Below are 24,423 nucleotides of genomic sequence, written 5' to 3'. Positions count from 1 at the left end.
TTACATAAACCCTTTTCTGTGTGCCTTATGTGATCCTTTCCTTTTTCAAGTTTAGTTTTATCTGGACCTGATATTAGTCCAGTAGACTGGCAAAAACCTCCTGGAGGGAGGAGTAACGAAAGAGAGGGAAGACGTAGACGAACATGTTTAAGAATCCGATCCACAACTGTGATCGTCCCGTTAGCTCACAGCTGCGTCTCATGCTGCAGGATCGCAATCACACACCCACCCTGAGCCACATGGATCACATGAAGTTAAAGGCGTTTTAATTTCGGTCTCACTCCGCGTCACTTCCTGAGCTACATCACTACATCTGCTACCTCACCCGCACTTGAATAGCTTCCTTGAGAATGACCAAAATGCTCTGGGAATTTAATGGAAACTGAGCGGATGCCAGAACGTCGCTGGGACGATTGGATCAGTGGAAAGATGCAAAAGCACATCTGTGTGTTGTCATCCTAACAATGTGCAGTGGGTGGGAGATGTACTTTCAGCTGGACTTTCCTAAACAGAGCTCCACTGTTTACAGCATTTCATGGAGATTTTTGCATTCGCACACATTTGCAAACACATCCATGGCACATTGTGTTGTTTTCTGTTTTGTGGGATTCATCCATCCATCGTTTGAGGAGGAACACAATTACAACAAATCATGACTCATTTTAGTCACATGAAAGAGACTGCAGCTTTCCAGAAGGGATTAAGATTAAGTCTTCTTGGACTGAAGCCAAGCTGAGCAGAGCAGCGCAGAGGAGGGGGGGGACCACTGTGACCCTCAGAGGGGACGGAGCCAGAGAACAAACCCAAAAGGCAGGCCTGTCCAGCAAGAAGGAGTGAAAGAGGGGAGGGAAGTGAACAGAGGAAGAGAGAGTGAGAGAGAAGGAGGGAGGGGTAGCAAAGGAGTGTGAGAGACAGACAGGAGTAAAGACACTAACTTGTGACTTGACAAAAGAGGGCAGGTCCCAGAGACAGGTAAGAAAGTTTGTTTGTTGTCCAGTCGGGGGGATTTTTTATGAGGAATCATAATCAGTAAAAGTTGGCAGCAGTCAGGAGTGTTTTGTGTGTGCAGCAGAAGGAGAGGCAGAGGGGCAGAGGGAAATGTTTGTGGACTGAATCCTAGCACAGGAACAGCTGAGCGGGTTTCTATAGAAACACTCCAACATACAAAGTGGTGCTCTGTCCTCCGGGGAGCTGCAGGGACACTTTGACTCCGCCACACACTCCTCTTCACCTCAGTTTTTTAACCCATCAGTCAGTGAGCATGACTGCTTCTGCATTAAAGTAAATGCAAATTGAAGATTTTCAGCTTTGCGAAATGCAGATCCCTTGACTTTGCATGATGCAGATGTGGCTCTTCAAGGCTTCAGTGAAAAGGGAGCATTTTACTCGTCGACTTGAAATCCTTTGGACTGATTTCAGATGGATGTAGCTCCTAGGTGGGTGTGAATCAAAAACTGTTATAAAAGTGCAAAGGAATAGTCTGGAACTCTCCTTAGAATGCAAGTTTCTATTTCTATTTTTTTGTTTTTTTTGTAATCAAGCACATTTTGTTCTGATCCTTCATGTTCTAGGTGGATAAACTACATTAAACAGTATCTGAAAAAAATGCTCAAAAGTAAACATAAATCAATCTTCACTGATTCTTGGAATAAAGATGCTGGCATTAGAGGCGCCAGTAAGGGCAAAAGTTCAAACATACTGAACCTTTGGACAGAACAACAGGCTGTCAGCTATGGAAAGTTTTTTTGATTTTTTATTATTTTTGTAGCTGATTTTGGTCAAATAGTTCATGTTTTTTCCTTAAAAGGTTTTATATTATTTATGTGAGACCAGCTAGATTCCACAGTCGGACAATTAGAACAGCACCATAACTGAGCCATTTGGTCACACAAATTGCCAAAGTCAGATAATTAATTTCTGCTAAGAAATTTCGGTCTCTTGTCCAAAGCTCCAGAGTTTTGGCAAAGTACTGATCTTGACTCTGGACCAGCAAATGACTATTCCTACTTGACCTAAACAAAAGAGAGGCTGGTACAAAGCTTATTACTAAGGACTGCTGTGACAAAAGCTTTTATTAAATACTGTGACCGGTGCAACAAATTAATTGAAATTGCTTTTTTTTTCGGCATTCCTTAAAACACAGGAGTGCACTCACTCAAATGTTTAAATCTTTGGTTTGATAGACTTATACATCGGAAGCCAGTTAATTTTGCTTGCTATTTTATGTGAGATTTTTTTAAAATGGCCTCAATACTAAGTTAGTTGCTGAATGCAAATACATTTTGAGACGTTTGGCATTCACAGGTCAGACCAAAATTTTAATAAAATTTTAAATCTTTTTCCCAGACTTTGCATTGTATTGTTGATATGACTTTTAATAGCAAGGTGATGTTTATGCATTTATCCAGCAAAGAGGAGACAGCTTGGAGACTCAACAAACGGGCACCTTACCAACGTTTTTAAAAGCTCTGTGACATTTGATGCATGAGTCACCAGTGGTGACTGACAGCTCGTAAACAAACGACAGTCTTTCAAAATCCTGAAAATACAAGAAGATTGATAAAGTGCAATAATTTCTGCTCCAGTTCTAAGATTATTGCTTTGATCATCCCAATAACTGTTTCACTAGGGTAGCCTCCTCTGTGCCATCATTTCATGAAGTGAAAATGCAAGCCTAATATTTTTAAGCCTGATCAGTCTGTGTTTTATTCATACGGATTAGCAACATTACTGTAAAATAGTTTTAAATGTGTTATTTACGAGGACACTGTCTATGACAGGTCTGTATCCAGTTAGCTGGAGAACAACATGTCACTTCAGAGGCATCATGTGGTGGATGGGAAGGATGTTAATGCACTAATGTACAATCAGACTGCAGATGTCAAACAGTCTCCCCTTCATTTGCTCAGGCACAGGGGAAAAAAGCACTTACAGCTGGGGTTAATTATCATGCCTCAACATTCAGATGGGGCTTTGGAGGCTAGTGACTTTACATGAACTCTGGACATCAGCAGACGTTCTGTACTTACATCGAATGTAAAACTCTGTAAAAGAACTTGTTTCTTTTATGTGAAAAATATTAAATTCGCCATGCTTCTGTCTCCTCGGTGTTCTAGTTGTTTCCTTTCTGCTTTGTTTTAAAGAATGTTGTACTTTTCAAGATAATTGTTAAACATTTTCAGGATGTAAAAGTATCTTTTTGACCTTTGTTGTCATTTTTTAAATTTAACAGTAGCTCTTTAAAAACTGTGGATCCAGATGACGTGCCTTCATCCATATACGGCACTCACTTCCTGTTTCTAAAACAAACAAAGTTAGACTTTTTTGTTGTCAAAAAGGGCTCATAGAAATTATTTATCTGTTCTATATAAACAAAGCCTTTAAATGATATTTTTCCTCCAAAAATCTGGATTTTACTTAAAAAAATAAAACATGACTTTGCGGAAAAAAGAGTTTAGAATGACCCATTCAGTGACATTTTAGTCTCCAGTTACTGTTTGCTTAGATGGTTTGCCATATGATTCATGCTTAATGGACGCCAAGAACATAGTCCTCCAAGTTCAAATCGCGTGTTTTTCAGTCAGACTTACTTATCAAGGCGACACATAACATAGCAATGAATCAAGCCTCTTTGACACTCACTGTTTTTAAGTGTTTGCCAGATTTCTCCACACAGAATAGCAGAAACAGGGGACAGAATGCTGGTTCTGGTTTCAAACTAAAGGGCTGTGAAGCTCTGAGAGGGAAAAAGGAAGGGCAACGCCAGGGAACACAGGAAACTTCAGATGTGTTTTTTCAGGCAGAGCCTCTGGATCAGAACCTCATTCCTGCCGTGTGATGTTTATGTGATGTGTCAGTCATTTTGTTTTTGTGGGACCTTGTTTTGTTTTCCATTAATTTCCCTTTAATTTGTTTTTTTTGTTTTGCTATTATGTTTTATTCCTTGAGTTTAGCTTCTTTCTATTTGTCTCGGTCTCCAGCGTCATTCTTCTTTTGATTGGTTTTTGATTGTATTTCTGGTTTTCACACTTAGTGTGAGCAACTTCTGTGTTGTACACACTAAATGTTGCAAGAAATGCTGCAGCTGCAGGGCGCTGCAGGTTTCCTACACAGCCAGAAGTTAACATGATGTTTCTATGGTCTTTAAGAAATGTCGGCTGCATTTTATCATCTCAGTAGATAACAGTAAAATATTCATGCAGGCAATACCTTGATAAACCACAGAGTCCAACCAAACAAAATAAGTAAAGTGATGAGTAGGTCACTCTTACTCTAAATCTTCAAGACGCTGATGAAGGGAGATTCATTACAACACAGTTTGAGTTTCATTATATTTGTGAAAATACAAACACAAATATTTTTCAGCTCATCTGGAGCGCTGCTCCTGCTGTCTCTCATCTTCCTCTTGACTCCATAGACTCTTTTTGTGTTCTCGTTTCTGGATCGGACCAGCTTCTGACCAAACACTGTCATACCATGATCATAAACCCAGAAATGACTACTTTTGGCAGCAAGTCCTGATGGAAAATAAAACCAGGAACTCCACGAGGCATGTCAGCAGAGGTTCGAAGTGCTCTGACAATTCATTCTGACTTTGAACTTGATAAAGTGGATCAACACAGCAGATGACACGTCTTTCTAAATCATCTCTGATTGTGGAAACTTTAATCTGGACCTCCAGCAGCTTGGAGTCACTCTTCTTCCAGACTTTGGGATATTGATTTCCAAGTGAAATTTGAAATTCACTAAAGTAACACTGAAGCAGTACCATCTATTGCTCCTTTGCTCAGGTGAGACGATTTTGCTGTTTCCTCAGAAGGAAAACAATTAATTCAACACTTGTCACCCATTTCCTGGATAAGTCAGTGTACAAGTGAAGGGATAACTCCAGTTCACATTTTGTGGATCATTTCAAAATCTTGGATAGACTTCACTAAAGGCTGTAATTAATCCTCTTGCCGCAGCAGCGAGGACTGCCACAGTTTTTGCTTCCTGTTAACTTTCAGATGAACTGTTCAGATACGACACTCTGTTCTGTTCTGTCGCAGTAACTTTTTTTGCCGTATCCTCGTCATGGAAGGTGCTTAGCAGTCTTCCTCATATAGGCGTAGCATTTCTGTATCAAAACTTGTTTTCAGAATTGCTTTCAGTGAGTTTATGCAACATTCAATTTTTTTCACGAAACTGAATTTTCAAATCAAGTTACTTGAAAAACATTAACTTTGTGATTATCTTTAGACTGATCAAACTGTATTGATTTAAATAATTATACTTTGATTACTGAACCTACACAACAGTTTTGTGAAGGTTAAAACCTCACTGGATAAGTAGTTTCTTCCTTGGTTAAAATAAATGCATTGCTCTACTTAATCAGCCTGCCTCCTTTTGGATCCTCCACTTCATCACTTCAGTGACATGAAGTCTAAAAAAACTGGGCAGTTTTCCAAAGCCAATGCGATCAGGAATCATTGGTGCCTGAGAGTTGGAGATTTGTCCTTAACGTTTTGTGGTGATTATTTCCAGCAGGGCGTCTTTGCCTGTCCAGGATGTTGCTCGTTAAAAATACTTCTGCACACCCATTCTGTGTAAGCTGAGTCCCTTCATTGAATCAGATTTTGTAGATGATTGTGTTCCTCCTGCACACAGCTGAGCTTGTTTCCACATCTGTAAACTATATTTCTAAAGATCAGGGGTTACATTACCCTTTAAAAATCCTCCCACTCTGTTCTGCTGCTGAAAAGGAAAACTGGGTGTGTCGAAGAAGAATCTGCAGCAAAGATTCCCTCATGCAAGCAGACTAATTATTTTAAACCACTCTTATCACAAGGACTTGTTTTTTTTTATCTGGTCATTAAGGAGCAAATAGCTTAGCAGATTTAAATTATTTAGGCTACCTACACGTGAGCTAAAGTTAGGAAATGTACATATAAATGAATAAGTTCTTCTTTTGGTTATTTTATATTCAATGAGATATATTTTGTTACTGTACTGCTCTAACAAGTTAATTTCCCCACTGTGGGATTTATAAAGGATTATTCTATTCTATTCTATTCTATTCTATTCTATTCTATTCTATTCTATTCTATTCTATTCTATTCTATTCTATTCTATTCAATAGTGTACCTACATTAATGTCTTTAAATTTGCCCACCACAGTCTTCCCTCTGGACGATGTAGATTTGCAGATTTTATTCTTTTTTTTTTGCAGCATTTTATGTATCATTATCTGATCTTCTTTAAGAATTTACTGAAATTTGACACAAAAAAAAACAACAAAAACAAAACACCCAGTTTTATCCTTCACTATAAAGTGAAGACATTTCAGCTCTCATAATGACCCAGCTCAATTCCTTACAGTAAATGTTATAACACACTAGTATTCCTAAATAATTAGGATATGTTTTGGAAAATTAACTCACACCCGGCCATAGTCTGTCACAGAACTGAAACAGGAAAGTCTTTGAGATTTGATGATGGCTGAAGATCAAAGCTGATGTGTGAGGAAGAAGTGTGGAAATCAGCAGTCACATGGAGTGGAGGGAGAAACAGTATGATTTTAGTTAGGACTCAGAACCTGGCAGCACGCGAGGAATCCAAGCAAAGGGAAGAAAATCTTCTTGCCAAGGAGTTATGAACTTCAAAGCTGATAAAAAAAAACACTGAAAGTCAAGTATGGCAACCGTCTTCTTTCTCTGCAAGAACAAAATGAAAATATTTGACCTTAAACTCCTCTAATAAAGCCAGTTTTCGGGGAGCCTGAAATAAATACGCTTCTGTCCCACGTGCAATAAAAGAGCAACGTCACAGTATTTTCCAAGCCTGAGATGCTGAAAACAATGAACTCAGAATAAATTGGGGGCAAAAACTGCAACAACAAATCAACAGTGACATCATTTACTGCAACAGGCGCCTTAAATAAAGGTTGCAAAGGGAAGATTTAGTCATTTGTTTTCCAAAGCACAAAAAGTTAATCACCAAACGAAAGTCGAAGTAAGAAAGTCGAGTCTTGCGGCGCTGAATTGCAGAACCAAATAACAGATCATGATCATGATAATTAAGTGATCAATTCTAAGGTTTTAAACGTTTGAACAAAATTTTATTCAGATTCAACGAGTGAGTTATTTCAGAATATCCTCTTCTCATAACAAAGACGTGGATAATTGTGTAAATTATTCTGCTTGTCTGTTTTGTGTTAGTCAGTCTGGCTTTTTTCTCTATGCACCCAAACAAGATCCCAGATTCACTGAAGGATTTCACTGCTTTTGAAAGTTTATCTAATTCAGATCTCTGGCATTCAGCTCGACTTGTACTGAGGAGCAAATAGTTTCTCCAGGTGTTATGCGTGATTTCAAAGGCAACGCCAGCAAAATACATTTACATTTTCATGAATTATGCATTGGAAAAGACCAGCAATAGTCACCTGAGAGGTGGTTTTAAATGCAGCTCAGGAGAATAAATCTTCCTGCTGCTTGCTGGCTGTGCAGAGCCGGTGTTGGTTATGAAAGTCTAATTCATCCTTCCAGTAAAGAGCGTCTGGTATTTTTCCACAAATAAATTCTGTAATAGACAAATAAACCTTTCAGTTTTGTCAGTCACATAAGAGTGCTGTAAAAATAGTTTGTCTCTTTAGGTTTCTCCTTTTTGCTTTCATGTCACAGTTAGATGTGGGCAGAAAACCAGCAGTAGTTTTGGCTTTTGAACTCTGCCTTGTGAGGCCTGTTGGACCGTTCTCGTCGTGACGTCTGATCAAATGAGGCTCGGCAGGACTGAAGCGATTTAGATGTTCTGGGTTGTTTTGTGACTTCTGGATGAGTCGCTAATATTCTGTTGGAGTCATTTTTGTTCTCCACAGATCCATGTTTTCTCCACTGATGATGCTCATTGTAGTTTGATGAACTTATACAGCTCGGAAATGGTTTTGTATTCCTTTCAAGACAGATAGTCGGCGGTTTGATTTCTTGTCTGTTTTTGACTTTCTTTAGCCTGAAGCATGACAGGTTTTTAATGTGTGACCTTTGAGCCTAGTCCTGATGTCAGACAGATTAAATTTAAGAGATTTCTTGATTCTGCAACTCTGACAGTAATCAGGTTTGCAACAATATCATGTTCTTTCACGTTAATTCATGATTTAACATGAATTAAACCCATCCTTGTCCCAACAATTAATAGGATAATAACTAATCCATTTTCTCTTAGGAAATTATGACTTCAAAACCTCCTTTGCAGAATTAAAGATAATTGAACAGAAGTGATTTTTTTTATCTCTTTGCTTGATGCAATATTGTGCTTTTTACTTAAAAAAACAACGAGGTTCTCTTTCATGCTCTCTTGTAGGACAATGAAGGCTGGTGTGGGACTTATTTCTTCATTGCTCCTGTTCCTCTTAATGGGAGCAGTCTTCGCCCAGAGACCGCGACCAAAGAAGCCTACCAGGCGTCCAGCCACCACCAGGAAGCCTTTTGTCCCCAAGCATGTGGAGCCATCCGTGCCTGAACCCCAGGAGCCCACAGATTTCCCTCCACCCATCCTCGGCCCACCCTCCATCTACTCTGATTGTCCCAGAGAGTGTTTATGTCTCCCAAGCTACCCAAATTCTCTCAACTGTGAGAACCGGAACATCCGTGTGGTCCCGGTCATCCCATTCAGAACTCACTACCTGTACCTACAGAACAACTACATCTCTGAGCTCACTGCTGAGGCCTTTAACAATGCTACTGAGGTCCGCTGGATCAATCTGGCAAACAATCGCATCCAGAAAATAGACAAACAGGTTCGTCAGACGGTTTTTTGTCTTTTAAAGCCTCTAAAAATCTGAAAAACTGGTTTAAAATGCCAATCTGTGCCCCATGTCTGCAGGTCTTTGAGAAGATCCCGGGTCTGCTGTATTTCTATGTCCAGAGGAACCAGCTGAATGAAGTACCGTCAGGCCTCCCGACAAGTCTGGAGCAGCTTCGTCTGGACAGAAACCACATTTCCAAGATCCCCGCTGGTGCCTTCACCAAGCTGGAGAACCTGACTCTGCTGGACCTGCACTACAACCAGGTGAACCACATTTAGCACCCTGCGCAGGCAGGAGAGCCAACTGCATTATGAGAAGTAGATTTTCAGTGTGTGGTGTCTTCTCGGTCAGCTGAGCGACAGTGGCCTGGGAAAGAACACACTCAAGGACCTGAAGAACCTCATGCAGCTCAACCTGGCGCACAACGTTTTGAAGAAGATGCCCGCTGGAGTGCCAAACAGCCTCATCCAGCTGTTCCTGGACAAGAACCGCATAGATGACATACCAAAGTAAATACTCAGGATGCAAACATTGGTTAACGGACATGTGTGTACACAAATACTCCAGTGTACTGTGACAGTGTTGGCCACACACATGGGCTGAAATGCTGCCAAAGAAATTAAGATTTCTAAGATTTGCGCCGCTGTCAGAAAGATTTATGTTTGGAACATTGAACATTGCATATATGAACCAGAAATCTACATTCAAAGCTATTCGTATTTCTGCATGTTTCTCTTTATTTAAAAGTGCAAACTTTTTATCTCAAACCGTTAAAAACTCCAAACTGCATAATGTGTTTGGCAGTTTAAATCCTTCTGCAGTTTCCTTCAATGCAACAAAAAGTTAAATTTAGATGTAGAAAGCTGTTACGACTCAAATTTGTGCCAGTATAGGCTGATTTGCTGAGGAGTACCAGCTTTGTTTATGTGCTGCATTCTTGTGCTGTCCAGAGATTACTTCAAGGACTTCACCCACCTGGCGTTTGTGAGGCTCAACTACAACCAGCTGAGCGATAAAGGAGTTCCCAAGGCTGTGTTCAACTTGACCAGCCTGCTGGACCTGCAGCTGGCTCACAACCAGCTCACAGTGATTCCCCTCTTCAACAATCACCTGGAGCACCTGCACCTCAACCACAACAGCATTGAGAGTAAGTGATGGTCTTCTACTCACTGGTGCTAATATAATGACACTCTTCCGCATGTGGAAGAGTGTCATTATATTAGCATGACACTCTTCCACATTCTTCCATCCTTCCACACTCTTCCACCTGTGGAAGAGTGTCATTATATTACTGGTGCAGTTTGATTTCACTCTGCACTGGGGAAATGGGTTTGGACACGAATAGGCGAGGAGACGCAGAACCACCTCCTCACCTGTGGGGGCACTGCACCAATAACTACTGAAGGAAACAACGTAAAAAAAAAACCTCAGATGAAGACACAACTTCCTTCTTCACAAAATATAAACAAAATTGGAATGGTGTCAGATTTTAGAGGTTATAGAGTTTCTCTTTTGTCTTTGGCAAACGACCACAAGCCTTTTCCCCTGCAAACAATAGACTTTGCACATTTGTTTTGGTTGCATTTACCCGGAATGTATTCCGCTATAATCTGCTTTCTGCCTTTGGAGCGATTTCTGGTCAGCTTGCATCTACATATGCATTCAAGCAGCGCCAGAGTTCACTTCAACTGAACCAACACCTAGGACCAGATTTTTTTCTGGTCCACATCAGATTTTGGTTGTGCATTCACACCTCAAACGAAGCGAACCTTCTAGACCAGGGGTGGGCAACTCCAGGCCTCGAGGGCCGGTCTCTTGCAACTTTTACATGCTTCTCTACTTCAACACACCTGAGTCAAATAATGAGGTCGTTAGCAGGACTCTGGAGAACCTGACTGCACCTAGGAGGAGATTCAACTGTTGGATTCAACTGTGTTGGATCAGGGAGACTTTAAGAGTTGCAGGACACCGGCCCTCCAGGACCAGGATTGCCCACCCCTGTTCTAGACAAACGAACTAGAGTTTGATTAAACTGGACTAAATGGAGCAGGTACGCACCTTAAATATTCGACTTGCCCGTGACTCTGGATTCAATTAAGAAAATATCACATTTTTAAAATAGCGCTGAGTCGGCTGACAAGCTGCCTGAGCAACACAACAATCCACAATTCAGTAAACTCACCGATGCTTAAAAATTTGAAGTATATGTAAGGTAGGTATACGTGAATGTGAAGTATAGTAAAAAGAGTTTTTTATTTTGCATCTGTAACTATTTGTTTTACTGACAGGCATCAACGGAACTGAGATCTGCCCATTCAGCCTGCTGGCCGACCTGACTGACGACCGTCTGGTACCACGACTAAGGTAGGCCAACACGTCAACATGAACTGGTGCTGCAGCAGCTCTGGACGGGAGCTAGCAGTCAGGTCACATGCTGACGCATTTTGTTCTGCTGCCTCAGATACCTGCGTCTGGACGGGAATCATTTGCATCCCCCCGTCCCTATGGATGTCATCATGTGCTTCAGACACCTTCACTCTGTCGTCATTTAGGAGGAAGGGCGTCTTCTCACACAAACCCGCAACACGTACGAAAAACCGAATAAACGACAGCAGTGCACAACGGGGCAATTCGAGCTAAAGCACGCTCACTGGAGCACAAGGTTTCGAGCTTGAACGAGCTGCGGAGTTGCATTACTGAAAGAGGAACTCTGCTCAGCTGCAAAGCTTTGAGTTTGCTTTTTAAATGACTGAAAGTGTCATTCTGCCAGAATCCAAGCAGTGGACCGCAAACTGGCAACAAGAGATTATAGGAACATTTAGCTTATGGTTTGCATGGGAGGTTTAGTATCTATTCAGTAAAAAGAAAAAAATAGAAAAAAAATCCTAATTAAATGAGCAAAACTCCAACTCCGGGTGTAATAAAATACATACAGCTGCATTTAATAAATTAAATTTAGTTACATTTGTATTTATTTCAGTAATTCAATCTAAAAAGTGGAACTCATATGTTGTACAAATTTATTACCCAGCTACACGTCTAAAGAAGATATTTCTGGATGGATTTGGGGTGGATATGAATATTAAATAGGGCAAACAAAAACCAATATTCAATGCATGAAAGTATTTAATGCATAAAGTGCGTCTATGTACTTTAAGTCATAACCCCATCCATCATTGGTTGGAGCTCCTTTTGCATGAATGACTGCATCAATGAGGTGTGGCGTGGTTCAGCAGTACCTTAACACAAAGATGAAGCTGCAGTCTGTCCACAAATCCCCATCCTCCACTTTTGAACAGGTTTTTTTCCACCATACTCTTAATTTACTTTAACTTTCCATCGATATGTTTAGATAGCAAACTCTGTGAGCTGCAGAGTTCACTGGAGGTCATTTAGCGATGACCTTTTGTGAGTTGCCCTTCTGGTGAAGTGTGTCAGGAACAGCTGTCAGATCACCAGCCTTCCCCATGAATTTTTAATTTTTTTTTACTGATCTTATGTAATATTTACAATTACACAATCATGAAAATGTAGAATATGTCACTCTGTTTGTAATGAATCTGCATATGAGTTTCACCTTTTCAGCTGAATGCCTAAATTAAATTTATTTGATATTTAAAGTTACGGAGACGCTCCTCCGCTCTGCTACGGAGGGCGGCTTTCAGGACCAACAATTGCAGTGCATAGACCTGAATAATGCCTTCAGTTTCCAAGGTGCTCTGTGCAAAAATGTTTTTGTTTTTCCTATTAATAGACTTTTATGTTATTCCTCTGTATAAAGGCACTTTGTACAAATACTGAAAAATAAAATGTCTTTGCTCGTATGCAGCTGATCTTTAATAATTTTTGTTTCATAGCTCTGATACATTTTCTCCACCTTTGAGTTTGCTGGGTTCAGTATCCTGAGATAAAACATGTTTATGATTTGGGTTTCAGGAAATGCTGAAGTATTTATATCCTTAGAGTTCCCAAAATGTTCTCAACACATTATGCAAATGTATGTACAGTCATTATGCAGGGATGAGCTCTTCCAAATTGGCAAGGGGAAAAAAATGTAATTCTTTCTAAAAACAGAAACGTTTCCAGGAAGCTTCTCTCTTCAAGTCAGGCTGCAGGAAGAAGTCTGTGGCAGGAAGGATGTGAGCGTAGCCAGGAAGAAGCTCCATCCCTTACATCCAGGTACCAGAACCATGACTCATCTTGACTTTAGTCTTGAATAGATGCTAATAGTCATTAAACAAACAGAAAACGGCGGAACATCAGTACAGAGGCACGCAGAAAGGGAAAATGTGGATTGTAGTTCTTTCTAATCATTGACTCATTTTCACTTTTCTTGTAGATGTTTCAGGTTTTTTCTTTCTAAAACCTCCAGGTACTTTAAAGAGGCCATGATTCATTGCACTTTGACACAGTTCCTAGAGCTTTTTGGGGGAAAAAAAAACAGGCCTACAGCATGACACTCTCTCTGCCGCACTAGACATTTTCAATAATTCGTCCTTTGTGTTACTCCCAAACCCACCTGAGAGGTTTGTCACAAGAAAAGTCTAATCATAGGCTCATCGGAACAGAGCAAACTGAAGTCACACCAGAGCTTATATTCACTCAAATTAAAGGTTACACATTGATATTTTCTACCTAAAATAAGCATTTATTTTAACACATCTTTTCCAGGTGGCAGGCATTGATCAGTGCATCCTTACAGCAACGCCTCAGTGTATTTCATTGCAGTTTTCATATAATAGATCAACACAAAGCTGTGGAGGGATTGGGATGCATAGTTTTCGAAGATATTCACAAATAAGGTTCTAAAATCTGTGAGATGCATTTGTATTCTTCCCCTAGAGGCAGTACTGGTTGAAGGTCTTCTCCTTCAACCAGAGCTCCAAGTCCTTTGGGAAAATATCTCCAGCAGCTTCACTGGAAACTGAAAAATGTTCTTAGCAACACGATTCAGGCTCAGTCAAATTGACTTCTAATCATCTGTGAAACGTGAATCGTGCAAAACGATTCTCGGCTGTATTTAGCTCTGGATTAAGGTTTTCCTTAGACGTCTTGATGGAAAGTGGTTGATTTCATTTATAGCTACTAGATTAACAGGCGCTGAATACATAAGCACGCCACACTTTTCAGATTTGTATTTCTTTTTAAAAAATTAACTACATAGAATTTTCTTTCTTTCTGCTCTGATTGTGGACAGATCTGAAATCTTTAGACCAGATCTTCTCTCTGGTGTACACATTAGCTTCTCTTCCTCTCAGGAGACACAACACGCTCATGCAGCTTTGTGATGACCCCTACTGGCTACTTACTGTATAGCACTAACCCTAGGCTATGAACTTTTCCTTTTAAATTGTTTGTACTTCCAGTTACAAATGCTGACACGAGTTTCCTCCACCTCGAAAGACCCTCGGGAATTTTGTGCAGATACTCCCGTAGTAACAGACAGTGACTCAACGTTATTCCAAGAACGCAGGCAATTCCTGTTTTCATCTGACTTCCCTGAAGACATTTTCTTTTTAAACTATGACTGGATTCTGTCACTGCAAATAGATGAGCAGGTTTAGCGAGCGTTTCTGAAAACGACTTGCCTAACTTGTGTTGAGGTAAAAGACTTCGACCTCGAGGGGTCAAAAAAAAAAGGTGCTGACAGACGGATTATTGATGTTCAGCAGCAGAAGGAATGATCAGTATTCTCCAAGAAACAATCGACTGGACAATTTTAGGTGCAGGCACTTAATTCATCCTAAAACTGAGAAGAAAAAAACCCCCACAAATAATCTGGCAGATTACAAGGCAGATGTACAAAACAAATGATGACCGTCTAATCTGATGAATGACTCATGAACACATTCACAGAAAGTGAGTGAGTTTTTTTTTTCTCTCCACAGTGACACGGGGTTTACGTCAGAAAGGGAGGAAACCCTCAATTATCCACTATCATTTTCTTTTACAATAGCATGACTGAGGAGTTCCTTTAATTGCATCACTTCCTTGTCCAGTAAACAGAGGCGTGTTCGCCTGCAGCGTCCGTTTTGAGATGAAACATGATTCGAAAAACCCCCTCGGTCTACTATAAGAGCAGAGAGGATGGAGGCTCAGAGACACACATCCTCTCCAGGACTCATCCTCTCAGGTAACACACAGGTGAGTCTGAGCACAGGTGATGCTGTTGCTGCTCTGGGTCCTGCTGACTGATCCTGAACTTTGCACTGGCTCTGTGTAGTTTTCTTTAATCTCGTAGGGATGTTCGAGATGTTTTATAACTATGTAGTGCAGTAACTGCGTACATCCTGGGATCTAGTCATTGCTGATCGATCGTTGCAGCGTTTCGCCAAGATGTTGTGTCGCCAAGATGGGTGAAAATTACGTCCTTACCCACAATACTCTCCTGTTGATGCACTGTAAAAGCTGACAGCGCCCTAAAGTTAAATGCACTCGTTTTACCTCCTAACTCCTGATGTTTTACACAGAAAGTTGGTTTAAGAATTTTTATCATGCCTAATTTAGTGTTAGGGTTAATTGTATATCTTAACATTAACTTAACTCATCATTTTAAGACAACTTTTAAACTTCCATTGCTCAGGACTTAACATGCGAAATCAAAAATGTCTCTATTCAGCTTCACCTGCAGGTAACCACAGTGATGAAGATGCTGCTCAGTTCTTCCGTGCTCCTCCTCCTCCTCCTGGGTTTACTGAACGGGCCTGCGGAGAGCCGGACACTGCACATGGACGGCTGCTCTGCCAACGTTCACGTCCATGAACTACACCAGTACTTCTCTGAGATAAAATCAGATGCGGTGAGTTTAATCAAAAAACACACGCACGCGCACACACACACACACACACACACTCATGCTAGTGCAGCTGCTCATCCAGAGTAACATGGATGCAGGCACAGGAAGTCATTCGCTTCATGTTCAAGTGTTCTTTATTAGATGGGAAGAAGCCGCCTAAGAGAGATTTTAATCCCCAATTTCCTCACCTTACATGTCAGATATCGGCGGACGGCGAGATTGGAGTGAAACTTCTGGATGCATCTCTGATGAAGAACGTTCAGGTGAGCTCTTCAGGCATTCTCACATGAGAACATTTCCATCCTGTTTCTTAATTTCCCGACGTAGTGACAAATGCTTTCACTCCTGACACCTGCCTGCCTCCACCAGGAGGGCCAGACGTGCTGCTTTGTGCGCCTCCTGCTGCGTTTCTACGTCGAACGAGTCTTCAGCAGCTACGAGTCCTCTCAGCCGAGTCAGCAGCGCTGCTCCAGCGCCTTGGCAAACGCTTTTGTCAGCATCAGAAGGGAAATGCATAAATGTGTAAGTTAACCGTCCTGTTTCAGCTGCGACATCACCAGACGCAGCTCTGGGTCATGTTGGTGACCTTTGAACTCCTTTTCCTTCTCGCAGCACTGCCACTGCGGAGAAGAAACCCAGAGAACGATTGACTCGGTGCTCGCCAACTTTGACAAGGTACGCTGCGCCATGTGTGCTTTCTGTACAAAATGCAAAGATCTTATCTCAGCTCACATAACGACAGCTAGATGCAGAAGGTTTCAGTTTCAGAGGGCAAAGAAATAGCTTTGCAAAGACTTTGCAACTCAATGTCTCCCTCTACCATAAAGAAATCAACCAATCAAGCAGCATAGGCATTTTTCATCAATTAGCAAGGCAATTAAAAACAGCCAATCAGTTTGCTTAAGCCACAATAATATTGCTTTAGTGATTTTCCATTTCTGCTCATATCTAAGCCTCTTTGCTCTCTTCTCCCGCTGAGCAGCTGCAGATCCAGCAGGCGGCGCAGAAGGCTGTAGGCGAACTGGGCACAGTGCTGGACTGGCTGGAGCAACTGGGATCTAAATCATAAACACGAAGCTGACCCGCACAAGAGCTACTCGTTCGTTTACCCCTGAGCCGTTTCGCATTTCTGTGTGTTTGTACTTGAATTAATTTAAACCTGTATATATTTGTGTTCTCTCACGTGTTTTTGGTGGAATGTCTGAAGCTGACTTTTAGAAGGATGTATAGATTTTTAGAATTTAAAATTACTAATAGGTTTTTCTGTGAAGTTGTAAAATGAGCTTTTATCAAAACAAAGCTTTTAACTCCATTGTAAAAATAAATAAATAAAATATATGACTACCCTTTAATTTTCTTGTAGTATTTGTTGTAATTTACTGCCACCTGGTGGCTTTAAGAAGAATGCAACAACTACACAGAAAAAAAGATTTCCACATTAGTATGCAACACCCTCCACAATCATTAAATGCCCTGGTAAAGATGTGCAGAGAAGCCCATAAATATAAGATTGTAATGGACATGCTCTGCTGAAGTTTTTTAAATGTATGTTATTTCCTGAAAAGGAAAATCTCAAGGTACTCACAGCCTACAGCTGCAGGTGCTACTAAAATAATCCTCAGGCACTTGGGGGCAATTTAGAATCACAGAAAATCTCCAAAAGGGAATCAAACTTAAAACTCTGAACTAAGAACTTCTGATCATATATTCCCTGACATTAATATGTTAATAAGTGTGTTCGTGTTACTCTGTACCCGTGAAGTAGCTTCCAGTCTCAAAAAAGGTTGGTGACCCCTGCTAGACTGTGGATAAATGCAAACCAAACATATTTTAACTTGTTTATGTTTTTATTTATTGTTGTAATAGTTTATTTACGTTGCAGCACTTATCGTGGGACAGAGAGTAATTTCAATTATCTTATGTTCTTCTACATATTAACAATAAACCTGATTTAATTTGAACTGTATTATATGTTGCATAAATAAGTATTAAAACCAGAGTGACAAGATTTGATTGATTTATAAAACACTCACTTTATAATTTTGAAGCGGTTAACATTTTATGTATAGAGAGAAGTATATAAAACTAAGAGTCCACTGCACTGAACCCCATTGAAAACCTGGTTCTTCCACCAAATGTTGATTTCTGAACTCTTACTGAGTTAAAACATGAGTTTTGTTGTTTCTAAATGAATCTGAACTTGTTTTCCTTGGATGATTTGAGATCTGACAGGACTGCTTCTTTTTCTTTATGTTCACCATTTCTCATTTTCTGCTAATAAATCAAAAAAAATTGCTTGGAATTTCAGAGTTCAGTAGTTCATAGAATAAAAGAACAATGTTCATTCAACTCAAACATAAACCTATAAAAAGTAAAAATCTGAGAATATTATCATCTTAAGTGGTCTCTCAATTTTTTCCACAGCTGTAACTTCTTTGAAGAATGACCATGAGTAAGGAACATGAGTAAAATATCCACGACCTGTTAAATGTTTTAAAACACCCCATTAGGGCAGGTTTTTGGGTCACTGTCTTCTAAAAGCAGAGATTGCAGAATGAACGTAGAAGCGACCAGCCTTGAATCCAGCAGAACAGCCCAGACCATCACACTTCCTCCTCCGTGTTTGACAGCGGACGCCCCACGGTGTGTAACGATCCTTTCAGCTGCTTCACAGCGTACATGATCCTGAATGATGAACTGAAAATGTCAAATTATGATTCATCAGTTCTTTTTCACCACTCCTGATGGTGGTATTTTATGGTGCAGATATGCTTCTTTTTATCAGTCTGATATGATTTTTAATGTTTTGTTTTTGTTGCTGCAAACCTGTAGTCTGAAGTTTTCTCTTCACAGTTGAAACTGAGACTTGCTTCCCACTGTCACTGTTAGTTTATCTCTGTGAGCTGCCCATCAACAAGCTGCTTACTCTAAGAACTTGCCCTCTGAATCAGTTGTGGCTTTTGGTCTGCCAGACCTCTTCCTGTCAGAGTATGCCCAGTTTCTGAGTCTTCACCGACTCCTTAACTTTGTTTTCCACAATGTACATCTCTAAGTGTTACGTTGGTCTTTCTTCCATTGATCAGTGCCTTATTCCCTCTGTTTTTGTAGCAACAGGCTACCTTCTGCAGCGCTGTTCAGCAGATGCTCATCTGGGGGGAGTAGTTTGCGCCAACACTGATTTTATGAGGTTATAAAGTCATCCTGAAAGTTTGGACCACCTGGAATTACTAGCACCAGCTTTCAACTTTAAATTTAAAGTGAGTTTTAAATTTAAATTAAATTAAATTAAATTTTGTATTCCCTGAAAAATATCTTATTGTACAATTCTGAAATGTACATTATTTTTTGGTTCAGTTCACCACTTACGTTTGTGTCATTTCAAGCTCCTGGGCTTGAATGAAAAAAAAAAACTTGAATTGAAATAATAATTTTGAGTGTTATAAAGCTTTTTACCAGTAGCGTTGGTTTTATAGAGTTTTCCATACTCAACAAATTCCCAAGTAAGACAGACTCACATCAGTCCAGCAGGGGGCGCTAGAGTCTGACGCTCTGAACCCCTTGGTGCCATGAATGACGTGCGGATTTTGTGAAAGTATGTTGGCTCCCAAAGTGTCTGACTGCTATTTTAGCAGCGCTGCCTCATGCACAAAAAAACCAAGCCAGAGACTTTAAGTGTTGCTGAACTTTAGGCTTTCAGGAAGATTGTATTGCTAAAACACAAAACTGTTCAAATAAAACCATAAAAAATACAACCAAAAACAATTGCAACTCCCTTCTAACTTAGATTTTCTGACTGCAATGTTGTTGTTGTTGTTGTTGTTGTTGTTGTTTTTTTCACTTTTAAAATGAGAGAGAAATGAAACCTAAAACAATCTGGTCCAATTGTACTTTCTTTCTTTTAAATCTAGCATGTGATCCATTTCCTTTAGTGGGTTTTTTGTTTGCTGAGGGCAGCAAAGAGGCTGCATTTCAAGAGTGAAAGTAAACAATCTGAGTGACTTTTCAAATGATTTACCAGTAAATTAAACATGTAAACATTTTTGAAACACTTGTCTGATTTAGAAACGTGACATTAAACTGACAATGAGGCAAAGTTAATAGTAACTTTGAAATTTGCTGTAGTTAGCCTTTTAAAAAGAAGAACGTAGATTTTAGTATGCTCCCTTTTGAGTGTGTGGTGGCATCAGCCATCTTCTGTGGTGTGTGCTGAGGCAGCAACTTATCTACAGCTGAGAGGAAACGCTTAGATGAGCTAATCACGAATGTCGGCTCTGTCCTAGGATGACCCTCGACCCCAGTGCAGGTGATGGGAGACAATAATGGACAACGACTCCCACTTCATCAGAGCTCCTTCATGGACCAGCTGCTGCATCAGTGCAGAGGAAAATTATTTCAGATCCATTATAGTCTTTAACCATCGCTGTTTCCAGCAAACCTAATATGTGTTTACATTTTCTGCTGGTGCTTTCAGTTATTTGCAAATCTAAAATATCATGCCTGCTGATATTTGCATATTTATGTTTACAGTTTTATTTTCACTTTTTACAAAAGTGATTTAAGTTTTCGTGGCGCCGGTGTGGCCTTCATTCAACAGTAGCAATACAGGACGAAAGTCAAAAAGAGAGAAGGAGAAGTCATGCGGCGAATGGCAGAAAGAAAACTCCAGCAGAACCCGGTTCGGTACAGGCAGCCGTCTGTCACACAACCGACTGGGAGTCTGAGCAAACAGAGCAGATGCACAGAAAGACACAGAAGAACTAGCACAACTGTACTTTCTATGCTAAAGGAAAGTGAAAAGTTAAAAGCAGGAGACGGAGACTGTTTAGTTGTTGGAAGCATCATCTCAGTTGATGCTCCCCCACCAGGAAGCCAAACAAAATTATAATCTAGATGCAGCTTCTATGGAGAGAGAAAAAAACTGAGAGAAAACAAAGTTGACAGATGAAATAGCAGAAAATAATGCAGATTGGGGAGCAGTAGCACAAAAAGTGAGGAAAAGTGGAGAGTTTCTCCTCCAGCAGCCTAAACCTGTCGCAGTATAACTACATAGTTCAGAATAACCAAAGCATGAGAGAGGCACATGCTAACGCCAGGTTGCATTTTCCTGTATCACGCTATTTTATCAAAGCAGTGTAGTGCAGACTGGTATGAGAATGCTTTTCTTTTATTAAATGCACAAAAAACAAAGGACATGTGCTTTGATTTTAGACAGAAGCCCCATAACACAAATCAAGCAGCAGTTAAAGGTCAGACAGTAGAAAACTACAAATATCTTGGGACTATTTTGGATAATAAGTTAAAATGATCAGAGTACCTGCAAAGATTGTTTTGTCTAAGAAAGCTTGAAAAGTTTCAGGTTGATGAGTCAATGATGATCCTATTTTATAGATCATATATTGAATGTGTGTTGACTTTTTCTCTCTGTTGGTCAGAAAATGTTAGTTTAAGGTAAAAAAAAAATAAGCCCTTCGCAGAGTAATACATACAAGTAATAAGATCTTAGGAGTTGAACAATGTTCACTTACAGAACCGTTCGATAAGCAGATCATGAGGAAAACTAAAGCCATTCTTGCTGATAGCTCTCATCCTTTACATGCATAGTCCAGACAGCACTCCCAGGTTCCTGCAGTAGTTTCTCTTTTTAATGCAGGACAACACAGTGGGTCTCCTCCTCTATCTCTTAAATGTATGCGTGTTGTTTCTGAAGCATGTGGGCAAACCTGTTCCTGAGATGTTCTGCTTACTCATAATGTCTGAAAAGAAATAAGAATGAGGATTTCTTCATAACCTGCCATTCAGCAACTTTTTTATTCTACCAAATGATAAATTACATGTATTATATGAGATCAATAAAAGTATCAATTGGAATTTGATTAAATGTTTCTCTTTTTTTTTAAACCGATGTGCATTTGAAAGGCACTGCGGCTTAATTAGTCTTTATTGAAATAAGAATGAAAGAAATCCAGTGAGGATGCACGATGATAATAAATGACAAAAAAGTTAAAAGAAGAAAACTTGTGATATTGAATCAGATGAAGAAATAGAAAATAAGAGTTGAGTTGGGTCACTGTTGACCCAAACTGTAAGGCTGATTACTTCATTTGGCAGCTTTGGTTTCTTCCATTCACACATTAACTGCTCATGTCTGGCTATTTATTTATCTTTAATTATGTTGGAAATTATTCTCCAATAAAATTACTCCCTTTAAATTCAACACGTTAAAATCAACAACACACACATATGACTGAATGCAGGGAGAATTGATTATCTGGTTATCAGTTAGTGAGTCTCTGTCCTCAGCAGCATTACCTCCTTTTTTAATTATGTTGCTAAGGATTTTTTAATTATTATTATTGAAAGGCGCTAAGTAAATGTAATAATCATAAAAAATTTTTTAAAAACTTCCAGACAGCGATGCCATCTAATGGAAACCTATGTGACGGCAGGATTTTTTCCACTGTTAAAATCTCCATATGTTGTGTCTGTTCTTGGCGAGGAAATTATCTCAAATTGTAACAGGACAAGAAACCATAGAAGTAAAAAACAAGAAAACAAACATAGTTTCAAAAATATCAGTTTTCATCTGGTACATTCAACAAATGTTGCACTGGGCAACAATTAATCCTTATATACCAAATATAAAGATTACACAGATGTAGAAACTAGACAAAGGTGTTGATCGGGAGAGTGAACATGTGATGTAATTATACTTAAATGAAAGTCTCTGTCTTTTAAAGTTTCCTCATGCAATGTTTTATTTTTGTTACTGTAAGTCAGGGTCCTGGAGGGAGCATGGGAGTTCACCCAACCAGTCTGCATGTGCTTTGTGGACTTGGAGAAGGCGTTCGACCGTGTCCCTTGGGGGGCCCGGTGGGGGGTTCTCCAGGAGTATGGGGTACCGGACCCTTTGATACGGGCTGTCAGGTCCCTGTATGACCGGTGTCAGAGTCTGGTCCGCATTGCCGGCAGTAAGTCGGGCTCGTTTCCGGTGAGAGTTGGACTCCGCCAAGGCTGCCCTTTGTCACAGATTCTGTTCATTATTTTCATGGACAGAATTTCTAGGCGCAGCCGAGGTGTTGAGGGGATCCGTTTTGGTGACCTTAGGATTGCATCTCTGTTTTTTGCAGATGATGTGGTTCTGTTGGCTTCATCGGAACGTGATCTGCAGCTCTCACTAGAACGGTTTGCGGCCGAGTGTGAAGCGGCCGGGATGAGGCTCAGTGCCTCCAAATCCGAGGCCATGGTCTTGAGCCGGAAAAGGGTAGAGTGCCTTCTGTTATTTATTGGGGGGGTCGTCCTGCCTCAAGTGGAGGAGTTTAAGTATCTGGGATCTTGTTCACGAATGAGGGAAGAAGGGAGCGGGAGATCGACAGGCGGATTGGGGAAGCGTCTGCCGTGAAGCGGGCGCTGTACCGGTCCGTCGTGGTGAAGAGAGAGCTGAGTCAAAAAGCGAAGCTCTCGATTTACCGGTCGATCTACGTTCCCACCCTCATCTATGGTCATGAGCTTTGGGTCACGGATCACGGATACAAGCGGCCAAAATGGGTTTCCTCCGCAGGGTGGCTGGGCTCTCCCTTAGAGATAGGGTGAGAAGGGTCATCCGGGAGGGACTCAGAGTAGAGCCGCTGCTCCTCCAAGTCGAGAGGAGCCAGTTGAGGTGGCTCGGTCATCTGGTCAGGATGCCTCCTGGTGAGGTGTTCCGGGCACGTCCCACCGGGAGGAGGCCCCAGGGAAGACCCAGGACATAATCCCTCCATGCTGGAGCCCCAAGGCCTGGGAATGCCTTGGGGTTCCCCCGGAGGAGCTGGAAGAAGTGGCTGGGAAGAGGGAAGTCTGGGCCTCCCTTCTGAAGCTGCTGCCCCCGCGACCCGACCCCGGATAAGCGGAAGAAAATGGATGGATGGATGGATGGATGGATGGACGGACGGACGGATGGAGATTCCATTTTTATTTTTTAAATTTAGGTTTATGATTAACGCTGCCACCTTGAATTTGCTTGCCACGCTGCTGCAAAAGCAGCAAACTAAATTTCTCTTAGATTATATAATTATAATCTAAGAGATTATTTGCCCATGTCAAATTTTCATTTGACATGGGCAATTTTTTTAGTTTAACGTGTGATTACGTTATGAGCCACTCTGCATTCCAATAAAACCTAAAGATCATCCTTGTGGGTAAAATAACTCTGCATGCATGATTGCATGACGTTAAGAAACCTGTTTGGTTTCATGTTTTAGAGTGAAATGTGCTTATCTTTCCGTAATACATGTGATTAACTAGGCCTGTTAGAACATAGTGACTAATACTGCAGACTTGTCAAAAAAATAACACCCACCTAGTTTGGGCAATGACGAAAATTGTTAAAACACTGCCCACTAAGTGAGAGAAAAACATACTTCTGATGAAGACGGTGATAATTGGAGTTAAGCCTTCATTTCACCAGCAAAAATATTCCAAACTTTTTCATTATTGTCAAATCAACATAAAATCTCTTCTTCTATGATATTCTCAGTCTGCAGACTTGTGAAGAGAGCAGGACGGCGCTCCTGAGACTGTGGAGAATCTCGATAGAAACTTGTGAAACTTTGTAGGTTCTGAGTGCTCAGCTGCGTGAGGGTTTTAGAAAGTATTGACGCCACGGGTGCTGATAATTGTGTGACCATTAATTTGGTTTAAAAAATAAAAAATAAATAAATAATAATAATAATAATAATAATAATAATAATAATAATAATAATAATAATAATAATAATAATTTGCTAAAATAGAAATGTTTGACGAAGGAGTCAAAGTATTAACATTGGAGGCTGGATTTTCCAAATTTTTCAGTTTATGCTGCTACGACGAA

The 24,423-nt window shown here is 40.4% G+C and overlaps 2 protein-coding genes across 3 annotated transcripts; both read left to right on the top strand.

Moving 5' to 3' along the window:
• Positions 1 to 840: 840 nt before the first annotated feature.
• On the top strand, positions 841 to 12,603 carry prelp (proline/arginine-rich end leucine-rich repeat protein). The gene is made up of 7 exons (XM_008409243.1): positions 841 to 972; positions 8,335 to 8,770; positions 8,857 to 9,042; positions 9,131 to 9,288; positions 9,730 to 9,926; positions 11,068 to 11,143; positions 11,241 to 12,603. The coding sequence occupies exons 2-7, from the start codon at positions 8,339 to 8,341 to the stop codon at positions 11,329 to 11,331; spliced, it is 1,140 nt and encodes a 379-aa protein (XP_008407465.1). The 5' UTR covers positions 841 to 972; positions 8,335 to 8,338; the 3' UTR covers positions 11,332 to 12,603.
• A 93-nt stretch (positions 12,604 to 12,696) lies between these two features.
• On the top strand, positions 12,697 to 16,902 carry il19l (interleukin 19 like). 2 transcript variants are annotated; one of them, XM_008409242.2, is made up of 6 exons: positions 12,697 to 14,912; positions 15,399 to 15,578; positions 15,776 to 15,838; positions 15,945 to 16,097; positions 16,188 to 16,250; positions 16,558 to 16,902. In XM_008409242.2, exons 2-6 carry the CDS (start codon positions 15,423 to 15,425, stop codon positions 16,642 to 16,644), a joined length of 522 nt encoding a protein of 173 aa, XP_008407464.2. In that variant the 5' UTR covers positions 12,697 to 14,912; positions 15,399 to 15,422; the 3' UTR covers positions 16,645 to 16,902. The 2 variants fall into 2 exon arrangements, with proteins under 2 accessions (XP_008407464.2, XP_008407463.1); XM_008409241.2 differs by having other exon boundaries at positions 12,697 to 14,923.
• Positions 16,903 to 24,423: the final 7,521 nt, after the last annotated feature.

The sequence above is a fragment of the Poecilia reticulata genome, linkage group LG5 (assembly GCF_000633615.1).
Source record: "Poecilia reticulata strain Guanapo linkage group LG5, Guppy_female_1.0+MT, whole genome shotgun sequence".
In the NCBI taxonomy this organism is placed as follows: Eukaryota; Metazoa; Chordata; class Actinopteri; order Cyprinodontiformes; family Poeciliidae; genus Poecilia; species Poecilia reticulata.
The sequence above is the reverse complement of the archived record's forward strand: the minus strand, read 5'-3'. Positions and strand labels throughout refer to the sequence as shown.